The following is a 12,138-nucleotide window of genomic DNA, read 5'->3' as shown; positions in this document are numbered from 1 at the left end:
GATGCATGTTTTGAAATTCTGTATTCTGTACAGGCTTCCTTCTTTTCACTCTGTCAATTAGGTTAGTATTGTAGAGTAACTAAAATGTTGTTGATCCATCCTTATTTTTCTCCAATCACAACCATTGAATTCTGTAACTGTTTAAGTGACCATTGGCCTCATGGTGAAATCCCTGAGCGGTTGTCTTCCTCTCCGGCCACTGAGTTAGGAAGGACACCTATCTTTGTAGTGGGTGCAGTATTACACCATCCAAAGTGTAATTAATAACTTCACCATGTTTAAAGGGATATTCAATGTCTGCTTTTTTTTTTACCCATCTACCAATAGCTGCCCTTCTCTGCGAGGCATCGGAAAACTTTCCTGGTCTTTGTGGTTGAATCTGTGTTTGAAATTCACTGCTCGACTGAAGTACCTTACAGATAATGGTATGTGTGAGGTACAGTTAATCTTTGGATACAATCATTTGTGATCTAATGTCAAAGTCTAATGTCATGTTGGCAGGTAAGGATTTGGTGTACAATAATATCACAATTTATTCATTAACCGAATAGTATTTTCTGAACATGTGTGTATGTGTGTCTGCCTGAGGTGCGATTCTAGCGTGTGTGTGTGCCGCCAGTCTCCGACAGCCATGAATAAAACATGCAAGAGGTGGTGGTGGAAGCTCCAAAGTCAGTGGTGTGTGTGCTTATGTGCTGCCGGCCCAGGCGACCCATGATGTCAGTCAGTTGGCAGGAACCTGTCACTGAAAACGTCCTTCTTCTTTGAAGGCCTGTCATTTCTAATGTACCAGAGCCAGAACTGTGGCAAAAGTAGTCTCGTTTGGCTTGCGTCGTGTGTGTGTGTGTGTGTATGTTTGTGTTTTGAGGGGAAACATTTTCAAATTAACATATCCACTGAACCTAACAGGAATCTCAGTCCATTTCCCTACTACACACATCAAGGTCTCCATACTCTCACTTTAGCAGTAATTTCTCCTGTATTTCAATAATGCCCTCAACCAAGTCAATTAATTTGAAATACTAATAAACCAGACTTATCCCAATTGCACTTGGTGTTCAAGGTCAAACGCACCACATCCTTGATAGATATTTGACATAATGTGACACATCTGGGATGCTCGCGATTCCTCATCTGGATAGTAGGATGCTGCCCCTTAATGAGAATGGACTGTGGAGTGAAAAATTGTCCAAGCTTTCCAACTTATTGTAACGTCACAGCAGTCATTGAGGGGAGGTATTGTCAGCTATAATAGAAATGTAACATTTAGAGAAAACGTGGTTCTGTATACCAGAAGAGACTTGATCAGCACCAAGCAAAGGCTCATTCAGACTTATATTTCTACGTGAAAAACTTAGGGAACTTTTTGCACCTTTAACCAGGTATGATATCTGTCCCTTGCAGCCACGACGGAAATAGAGACGGGCTTTCAATTAAGTGTCCGAGGCATTCTCTCAGGTGACAGGATAGGTGTTTATGCCAGGGTGGTGGGGGCTGATGGGTAGGCGGGCATGGTTGTATTTCTCTGCCCATTTGGCCCTGTAATGAGCCACTCTGACGAGCTTGTCTGACAGCAGCTGGTGAGAAAAAAATACAAACAGGAAACAGCCAGCCAGGGATGAGAAGAAGTGCAAATGAGAGCGAGGGAGGAGAGAAAGTGTGTAATGCATGCTGCTCTTAAGGCAGCAATAAATTCTATTTTAATGGGGCACCGCAGCAGTATCAGGCACTCAGCAGCCTGTTGTGTTTGATGCCAAATTGGGCAGAATAAACAGATTTGCTGTGCAGCTGGCCCAAACTCTATCATCCCCTCCCCCCATCACTCCTGCTCCCCCTTTCCTCCCCTCCAAACATCCCAGATGTGAATTGCACCATGCACACAGATTCCAGAATACACTTCAGGTCTGACAGAAGTACATTGATTTCAATGGGATGCAGTGCACACTATTGAGACTTTGCATGTCGTGATCATTGCAAGTGGCCTAAAAACTTGCCTCGAAAATATTTGCAGTCCTCAAAAACAGTTGATATAAAGAAAATAACTGGTTTCTAATCTCATCCTTTAATTTGGGATTGAGACATAGCCCTATATAGCCAGAATCTATACAACCGGCAGCATGAGACGTGAAGTAAACTTTACGTTAGCTATGTATTACTCCTGAAAACACTTGCAGTGAATTATCCCTTTTAAATTATGTCATGACAACTACAAAATGGTATATTCACATGATCAACTATTGTATTTCTTTAAAACTACCTTTTTTCTTATACTGTATACACAGTGTATTATGAGGGTGTCAAAAATGGTGCAATTGCACCCCCTTGTGGATCAAATAAAACTTCAGGTTGGAAAATAAATGAAAGGTGCACTGTGACACACACAAAAGGGAAATCACTACATAAATGTGATTGTATAGGAATCTTCAACATCTCCTTCCCATCAAGTTTTACAATTGGCATGATAATTGTGTATCAATAACAACACTTTTTGGTTAGAGAGTTTGTATTAGAAGGCAGAGAATCCTATAGGTTCTTTGGAAGCCATATGAAATACAACATAGAAACTTGAATTCAACCGCAAGGTACACATACAGCTACTCTGAGCACAAGGATGCCAAGATGCATATATGACTTACTATTCCTATTCAAATTCGTACAGAGATGGCCAGTAAGAGCCATTCTCGTGTTTTCGTCTTTGGTTAGAAAGTTTACATAATCCCCTTTCTATGTGTTACCTGATGAGGTTAGCATGATTATTTTACTGTAAAAGAAAAGTTAAATCGTCAAAGTAAAACAAATAATTGCATTCCAAAATGTAGATCACATTAACAGTTGCAGGACAAGCCCCAAATAGATTGCAACAAAATGTAGACCAAAAAAAAATAATGTATATTTTTTCTGGTTAGTGTACCACTAACTCTGTGATTACAATCACAGTATAAAAAGGAGACTCACTATCAATAGATAATGTATACACGATTAGGCTTTACACAACAGCATGTACTGTATAGTGAACGGTCAACTGATCAATTCACAGAAAAGTCAAAGGTCCTTGGTTTGAAGCAGCAAAGTCACATGGGTGGATATAGACTTTCATAAGTAGACAGATTTGACCATACTGATAAGTCATCATAACAGCCAGAATTCTTTGGGACCTTTATGAGGTATTTCCAGCATTGTCCACTAATGTTGCTGCGGGTAGGAAATGTGCTGTAATTGACACAAGCTGTTTCCAATCAAAATCAATCAATGTCTGGTTGTGCGTGTGTGGCGGGGGAGGCGTAGCTCTGCTAATCTTACAAATCGTATAAAACGGATTTGACAGGGAATACTATTTGTAGATCAGTGATTCTACACCTCACTTTGCTCATGCTGATCCTCTCCAGCACTCTCAGAAGTTAAAGCTTAAAAATGGATCAATTAGGGGCAGTTAAAAAGGGGAGAATCAATGACACCGGATAACCCCCCCAAGTTCATTACAATGTACTTCCATGGTTGGTTTCATTGTCTGGCAGCCCAATCTTTTGACCAATCACGTCAGATATTTTTTAAGACCTGATCTGATTGGTCAAAATACCAATTAGTGAAAACAAGACAAGAATTGGATGGCCTGTGTAAAAGCAGCCAAAGACCCTCCTTTAACTGACCCTAATTAAAAAATAAATGCAAAAATATCCGAGTCCATTGGAGAGGATTCGATCCACTTGAGAAAAATGAGGTGTAGAATCAATGATCTACAAATAGTATTCCCTGCCAAATAAAAGGCTTTGTGCAATTAAGATTCACAGCACTACGGCTCCCATGTCTAAGGCGATCCTCTCACCAAAACACACACGCACAACCCGACATTGATTGGAGACAGCTTGTGTCAACTGAATAACATTTCCTAGGATTTCCTATGTGCAGCAAACCTAGTGGATAATGCTGGAAATAAATGGTTAAAGCACAATACCACAAAAAGTGCCCCAAACTCCTGGCCCTAGTCATCACAACTACAAACATATTCCACAAAAGTGGAAATAAAAATTGTATAGCCTTAAAAAAAAAAAATCATTAAAAGAGAGTTTTAGTTTAAAGTTACATAAAGCAATTAGCAGCAGTTAGTTTAAAGCTAAATCAAGTCTTGCATGGTTCATAAAAGAGAGTCTAAAGGGTGTGATATAAAAGTATATGAAATACAGTACACTTAAGTAGATTATCTTATCCAGTGACATACAGGAGCAATTAGTGTTAAGTACCTTGCTCAAGGGCACGTTGACAGATGTTTCACCTAGTTGGCACGTGGATTCGAACCAGCAACCTTTCAGTTACTGGCCCTACACTCTTAACCGCTAGGCTACCTGCCACTTATATACAGTAGCTAAAGTTAAGAACAGATTTTTCTCCTTGACCACATTATTGGTTCTTTAGAAAAAGAGTATTAAAAAAATGGAGTAAAATTGTATCGTTTCCCTAAATACCGTGGCTTGACCCCTACTTCAGCTGAGGGGAGGCAAAAAAGCCTCCTTGGCGACTTGAGCTAGCAGATGCCTTGCTCTTGCTTCCAAATCTGTAAAATTACACAAGAAAAAAAAACATGAACCCCCATCACTCCAATACTAGGAAGAAATACAACAGACAGCTAAATACCCATTTAAGGACAGATAGAAGCACACATTCAGCGAATTAAGCACTGATGTAATCCAAGCTAGTGAGAATTATAATTTTTTTGGTTGACAAATGTATCACCCAAGAAACACACAGAAGGAACATTACTCAAAACTAAATCAAACATCGGGGTCATGTTAATTAGGACCCACAATAGAAAATGTTTTAGAATGTTAAACAATCATTAGAATTTTTTATTGGACCAGGTACTCCCTGTTTCAGTAAGTTTTCTTATTTGGCTCCTAATGGAACACAACCCATTTGAAATGTGCATTAAGATCTTGGGGGGGGGGGGGGGGGGGGCTATGTTTAGAGTGTGCTGCTTACATGGTGGTGTTTGACAGGGTCTTCTTCATTCGCTGGGACAGGGAGCTGGAGGAGGGAGTTTTGGTCATCTGGTGTTCTGGAGTGGTCACTGGCCCCAGCATGCTCACTGGTTGGGGGAGAATTAACACATTCAGGAGAATATTAGCTCAGACTGTGGAATTGTTTTCGCACATTACGGCCATAAAAACATTCAAGTTTGAGTTAAAAAAGGCCATGGCAATGATAAAGGATATGTTTTGTATTTAAACATTCCTTGACACTAGTCTATGGGCCGGGACAGACTGGCTCAGTGGTGTTTACCTTTGTGGTCAGGAGTGTTGTAGCAGTTAGCATTGCCCTTGACCATGTTGTCTGCGTGGGCCTGCTGCTCTACTGTGTACTGGCTCCAGTACTCATGAGGAAGGTCCAACAAGCGCTCCATCACCTGTTTACATCAATAGGAATCAAATACCCAAATAACACTCATTTCTGTATGGTGAGAATCATTCTTACTAAGTATTGAAAGAGTACTAAAATATAACACAAATTGTATGTTAAAAACTAGACAGTTGATAAACTAGTGTCCACATCCTTTAGAAAAAAAAAAGAAGAAAAAAAAGTACATTTAGCTGTCATATTTGTATTGTTCCATACATACCCTTGGTTGTCTGTTGGTATCCTGCAGGATGGTAATGGGGTCTGGTTCTGGGACGGCATGGCCTACCAGGGTGGGCCCGAACACTCTGGCCAAGTTGGTGACGTCCATCTTGGTATCTAGTACACACTGGGCCACCCTAAAAGCACCAGAAATCAACCATTTCAGAGAGACTCAACTCTGCAGTGCCTTGTGAAATCAGGACACTTAAACTTGCCTTTGATTATGGAGGGCAGTTACCACAGAATTTAAAATGACGATTACATTTACCAAACATCCACCACCACAGTTTACAAACAGAGGTAGGGGCAGCACTCTTCCCTGGAAATAGAAAGTGACAGATTTGCAAAGTGACCATGAAGGGGTGGAAGCGCTGCCGTACCTCTGCAGGTGGATGGCTAGATAGGCCAGAGTGTCTCTGTTGGGTTGGGGCAGCTCACTGATGGTCTGGTAGATCAGCGCCAGGCTTTTGTCATAGTCCTGAATTTCTGTGGACAAGACAAGAGTGATAGAGGCACTCCATAGAGTACTCACAAGGTAAGGAAACAAATGCGTAATTTTGTAATTTGGGTGAACTATCCCTTTAATGCATACCTGAATACACTTGAACCAGAATAACGTCTACGTCTTAAAATCTATTTAACCCCTTAAAGAGACAACCAACTGCCAAGGACGGACCTGCAGCCACCATGAAGGCGCGGTTGAGGCGGAAGGTGAGGAGGGGCTCAGGGAGGTTCCTCAGGAAGTCCTTGAGGAGGCCCGTGACACAGTGGATGTCATCCACCTTGGCCAGGGCCGGCACTGTCCTCCCCCGCAGGAACCTCTCCTTCAGCTCCTTCACTGTGCGCCCCTCGCCTGACACACGGTACAGACCCGTCTGAGAGGGGCGGTGGAGAGAGGAAAAAAAATAAATGGGCAGGAATGTTAACTGGCAATTAGGGACAGTTAAAAACAGGAATTATCAAGGTAAAAAATACATTCGCTATCAGAGCTAGTATCTGAAAATATGACTGATGTTCTTTCCTTTTATCAAAGTGAATTTTGTAAGTGCTAAAATGGCTGCTCACCTCATGTAAACCCCTGTGTTCGATCTCTTTGACACAGTGGACCACCAGGGCTGGGATCATGGGAGAGGAGGAGGGAGCGTAGTCTGCAAGGGTGCTTGGCTGCAACACAAGAGATACAGTTATGACATGCAAAGTTTGGAGAAGGCATTCGAAACAAAGATGGTACCAATACAAATTCATGAATGGTGTCCAGAATATACCAAACCATACGCAGGTAAAACCCTGAATCCGATATGAAGAAAAGAGCATAATGATCAGTTATTGCTGTATAAGCGCCAAGTGTTGCAAATATGAAGTCTTGTCAATCTAGGCATGTATAACTAACTACACAAGGTTCAGTACCTCTCTGGTCCTGACGGGTGTGCTGCCTGTGGAGACAGGGTTGCACGGCAGGGGGCAGCGATCACGGCACTCTGGGTGAGCCACAATCCTGCAGTCCTGGCACCTCAGGCAGAGCTTTCCAAACTTGGTCTTCCTTCCGCAGGGCACGCAGAACTCTGACTTGATAACCTGAGTTAGAAGAGGGGCAGAACAGAGACTAGGCTTGAACGTGTAGATGTTGGACAAATCATTAGATGGTAGATAAGATTACTCAATTTTAGACTTAACTGGGTCAACAACCTCAAGTTAATTATGTGACAAAAAAATTCAAAAATAATAATAATATGTAAATCCTAAAAACAAGGTACAAGCAAAAACAATAATGACAATGTGTACCGTTTTGGCGAGGAACTCATGCTTTCGGACCCCGCCTTTGGCTCTGGGTGTTATGAGTGGGAGTGGAGCCTCACTGCATGGGGTGGTGCTGGGTGCCTCGCTAGCCGTCTCTGATTGGTCAATAGTAGTGGTACTGTCCCAGCCCTGAGGATCTGGAAGAACAGATATACAGTTACAGATGTAGCAGGGAACTATTGTCATCTCCTTGAAATCTCGTGGCAGTTGCTGGGATTGACAAAAAAGTGGTGTTTATGCATGAAACGTTTTCAAACAAGGGAGGTAATCCCATTACCTAAACTTGTCCAATAATTTTCACTTTCCGTTTCAACAAGCTTCACTACGCTGTGCCCATTTGAACATGCCCCTGGCTGATGAAAATAAGGATGCATCTAGGCTTGCTAGTGTCATCTCACCAGTCCGGCTGCGTATCCAGTAGCCAGGCACTGTCTTGATGGTGGACACGGCCTCCACAGGACCTCCGTTGACGGGCACTGTGATGGTGGTTTTGGTCACTATGGAGTCATTAATCTGCAATAATACATACACATCTTGTGATTGACAGGAAATAATCATCAAAAAGGAGAACGCAAACACAGAAGCAACATCTATTTTTTTTATGTAAAGATACTGGTCTAGTGACCAAAATTCTATACATTGAATAGCAGTGTGCTGGAGTGCTATCCAAATCAAGTGAGACTAGGGTCAGAAATTAAGTCATTTTGTAGATGTTGCATCAGCTTCACCGGAGTTAGTTTCAGAAGCCTGCATTGAGTAGTACCCTCTCCGATGTTCGGCCACTGGACCGGGGTTTCTTCACCACCTGCTGGGGTGGCTCGGCAAGGTTTCTGGGAGAGCGCTGTGGAAACAAATAGGAACGACTTAGCTAACCAAACTTTCAAATGACTGAGCATTGTAGATAACCTGGCACTTATGACAACATTTCCACCCCATCCTTGACTACAGATCCTTTAGATAACATTTGAAAAAAAAAAAAAATGGAAAAAATAAAAAGACATGTACATTTCTATTGTGGATCTGAACTAAATAGTAACTCTCCACACACCCTTTTCTGGAGCTTCCTCAGTCGCACCGTCCTCATCACAGAGGAGTCCTAGAGGGAATAGAGAATGGTGACTCCACAGTTCATGTTTAGGAGAATATTAGATAGTATTAGTGTGGCTATATCTAAACTTAAAAATATAAAAACGCAACAATTTCAAATACTTTACTGAGTTAGTTATTTAAAGGAAATCAGTCAATTGAAATAAATAAATTAGGCCCTAATCTATGGATTTCACTTCTGGGAATACAAATATGCATCTGTTGGTGACAGATAGCTTTAAAAAAAAAAAAAAAAAATTAAAATGAAAGAGAGAACCAGTCAGTATCTGGTGTGACCAGCATGTGCCTCATGCAGCGTGACATCTCCTTTCCATAAAGATGATCAGGCTATTGATTGTGGCCTGTGGAATGTTTTCCCACTCCGCTTCAATGGCAGGTGAAGAAGCCGGATGTGAAGGTCCTGGGCTGGCGTGGTCTGCGGTTGTGAGGCTGGTTGGAAGTATTGCCAAATTCTCTAAAACGACGTTGGAGGCAGCTTATGGTAGAGAAATGAACACAAAATTCTCTGGCAACAGCTCTGGTGGACATTCCTGCAGTCAGCAGGCCAATTGCACAAGTCCTCAAAACTTGAGACATCTGTGGCATTGTGTTGTGTGACAAAACTGCACATTTTAGAGTGGCCTTTAATTGTCCCCAGCATAAGGTGCAGCTGTGTAATGATCATTCTATTTCATCAGCTTCTTGACAAAGGAGAAATGCTCACTAACAGGAATGTAAACAAATGTGCTTTTTTTGTATGTAAGATTTCTTGGATCTTCTATTTCAGCACATGGGACATGTTACGTTTATATTTTATTTGATCGCTTTTTCTATTTTGGCATATTGTATTCATGTATTTTTGTGATGGCGCACAACTACAATGTCCAAGACAAACAGCCCCTTGGGGAAAATGTAAAGCAGATATACTTACCATAGAGTCATCTGTTTTGTCATAGCTAATGTCAGACAACAAGGAAGCAGATTCATCTATGGTGGTTAACCTGAAAGACAAGACGGGAAGCTTGGTTATGATCACGGTTCTGAATCATAACAATCTGGGCCATATTCACGAAGGGCCCGATTCAGACTTGGGAAATGTACGCCCATCCTACACACTTCTCAGTAGTTGGTATTCCGACTTACCTTATGTAGGTGTGGTTCCCTTGCGTGCCCTGAATAAATGTCATCCAACTGCTGAAAACCCTCCCACTTGCTTGCCAACAGATTTCCTCATGGAGTTCTTTCAATAGGGGTTTCAGTACATTTATCTAAAGCCATTCCTTTAAAATTTGGTGTACCTTTAATTTGAATTCTCTCAACAGAATATAAGGGACCAATGAAAGAAAGCCATGTAAATACATGCATATTAATCTCATTTTCAGCACCAATTGGTCAATTTAAAAATACTCTGATCTTGTATGTCATTTAGAGTTAGGAAAGCCTTTATTATTGTTATTTTTTAATGGTTTGGAGAGCCTTTAAGCACTAAATATATCGGTGAATCAGAAATACAGTGGTTTGATTCATCCTGAAGGTTGCCATATTCAATTGTTCAATCCATGAAATATTCTAAGGTGAGAAAAGTGTAGAATAGGGGTTGAACATTAGTCCTATAAATCTACCCTCATAATCCTCACCAAGGATGGAACTGTATGACAACGGTCCAGTTGTCGTGAACCGTGCGCCAGGATCCAGGTTTATACTGCTACGTATGGTCTATATTGATTCAAAAAGGCTACATGTCCCAAATTACTGCACATTTGTAATATATTAGCCTATTATGATCCACTATTCCTAGAGATCATCAGGGGATTTACTCTCCATTTACGCCCCCTAAGCATTTAACTGAAGCAAACGGCCGAAAGGGGCTAAGAGTTTCTGAATTTGTTCAAAAACAAATGTTTCTTATTATTTTCCATTGCAAACTTTTTTTTCTCTCTAGAGGAGTGTACAGTACCTGCGGCTGGTGTTAAGGCTGGTGTTGTTCTTGGCGGCCTGTGCGGCCTGGGAATGGGCGTTGAGGAAGGCCAAGGCCGAGCGCTGCTCCTCGCTCAGGTGGAGGCTGCTGCTGGAACCATCCGCCACCAGCAGATCCCTGATCAGCTGGATCTGACGCTCCTACACACACACAGATCAGGACATTACCCCATGATGTCCTAGCCTTCCAAACAGTGTTCATACTAACTCATAGGCTTATTAAAATCAGGCTGTAATGCACAATGAATTGGTATAGACAGCCTGGTGTAAATGCTCCTTACAAGCCAGAATGTTTAATAAAGTTGCATTTGAACTTACTCTGACGGTTGGCCGTGGTGTTTGTCCATCTTATGCTCAGAAATTGGCGACAAAATATCTACAGGAAAGTATTGTTCACCTGACTTTTAAGAGCTGCCACAAGCACAAAACCATGTTGACTTCAGTTAGTATGTATGCTGAAGCCAGCAGGTGTTTACATGGTTTTGCACATGTGCCAGGTGATAGTAATGTCAACTTCAGTACCGACCCTCTAAAAAAATCAAAAAAATTGGGTAGTTTGTTGCAAATTTCAACCACCTGAAGGACCAACAACAACCGGTAGACTAAATTCAAATGTAATTAGAAGCCACCACAACTTTATGATGTACAACACGTTTAATGTACTGTAATTTTTCTATAACTGTACCAACCAGTTTCTCATAGTCAGACTCCGCCCGCTGGCGCCGTCTGATCTCCACGTCCACCTGGTTGCGCGCGTGCTTCAGCTTGACCTCCAGAGCCCCCCTCTCAGTCTCCGTTTTGGTCAGCACCTCCTTGCATGCCACAAGCTTCTCATCACACTGGAGCCACTTCTGCCTGCAGTCCTCGAAGTTCAGAGCCATCTGGATGAACTCTGGGCAGAAAAGCAAGAGGATGGTTATTGTTTAACAATCTTGCCTTTTCTCTACAGACCTGTTGTTTCCTTTGAAGTCAATCTCCCCCATTGTTTGGTTTTTCAGGTGAGGAGTGTGTGTGTGTGGGGGGGGGGGGGGGGATTAGATTTTCACCAGCCAGTGAGAAAACCTGCAATCTCTGATATGCAATGCCTGGAGAAACACTGATCGCCACCGTCAACCAACAGCATGCTCCACTAGTCACTTACGTGGTTCGATGCCCTCAATGAGAATCTCGGAGTGAGCAAGCAGACTCTGAAACTGGTTGTGCAGGTTCAACACGGTCGATTCCATGTCCTGATAAAGTATGGGTTAAAAAGGGGAAACAATCACGTGACAGAAACCCAGCAGGGGACTTGATAAAAGATCTTCTACTATATTCCTCTCTGACTTTATTTATTTGGTCGTTATAACGTTAGCTAGCAAACATTATAAATAATAGATGGGCTAGCCAGCGTAGGCTATTTTAACAGGTTGAAACGGACTGGCTTCCATTTCTTTTGCAAGCAGGCTAGCTATCTAAATTAGTTAAATTTAGTAAACAACACTGACAAGAAAACAAAAACAAACAGACACTTACGGGCGTCGGTCCTTCCTAGGACAGAGTCTCGCGGCTGATGTTTCCAGCTGATGTCAAAAGCAACTTTTATTGCGATTCTTGATAAACAAGCTACGTTGTGTTTCTAGCCACACCTGTATTATCTGGTCCCAAGCATTTCAAAACCAGGCGCCAAGG

The 12,138-nt window shown here is 42.0% G+C and overlaps 1 protein-coding gene across 1 annotated transcript; it reads right to left on the bottom strand.

Moving 5' to 3' along the window:
* Positions 1-2,485: 2,485 nt before the first annotated feature.
* On the bottom strand, positions 2,486-12,138 carry LOC115142770 (rac GTPase-activating protein 1-like). Its single transcript, XM_029682487.2, has 17 exons — positions 11,983-12,138; positions 11,612-11,699; positions 11,160-11,362; positions 10,451-10,611; positions 9,425-9,494; positions 8,456-8,503; positions 8,171-8,248; positions 7,806-7,920; positions 7,393-7,544; positions 7,018-7,185; positions 6,676-6,774; positions 6,287-6,485; positions 5,991-6,096; positions 5,612-5,747; positions 5,275-5,398; positions 4,975-5,080; positions 2,486-4,549 (listed from the first exon to the last, which is right to left on the bottom strand). Exons 2-17 carry the CDS (start codon positions 11,694-11,696, stop codon positions 4,474-4,476), a joined length of 1,926 nt encoding a protein of 641 aa, XP_029538347.2. The 5' UTR covers positions 11,697-11,699; positions 11,983-12,138; the 3' UTR covers positions 2,486-4,473.

Source organism: Oncorhynchus nerka, linkage group LG15, assembly GCF_034236695.1.
Source record: "Oncorhynchus nerka isolate Pitt River linkage group LG15, Oner_Uvic_2.0, whole genome shotgun sequence".
In the NCBI taxonomy this organism is placed as follows: Eukaryota; Metazoa; Chordata; class Actinopteri; order Salmoniformes; family Salmonidae; genus Oncorhynchus; species Oncorhynchus nerka.
The sequence above is the reverse complement of the archived record's forward strand: the minus strand, read 5'-3'. Positions and strand labels throughout refer to the sequence as shown.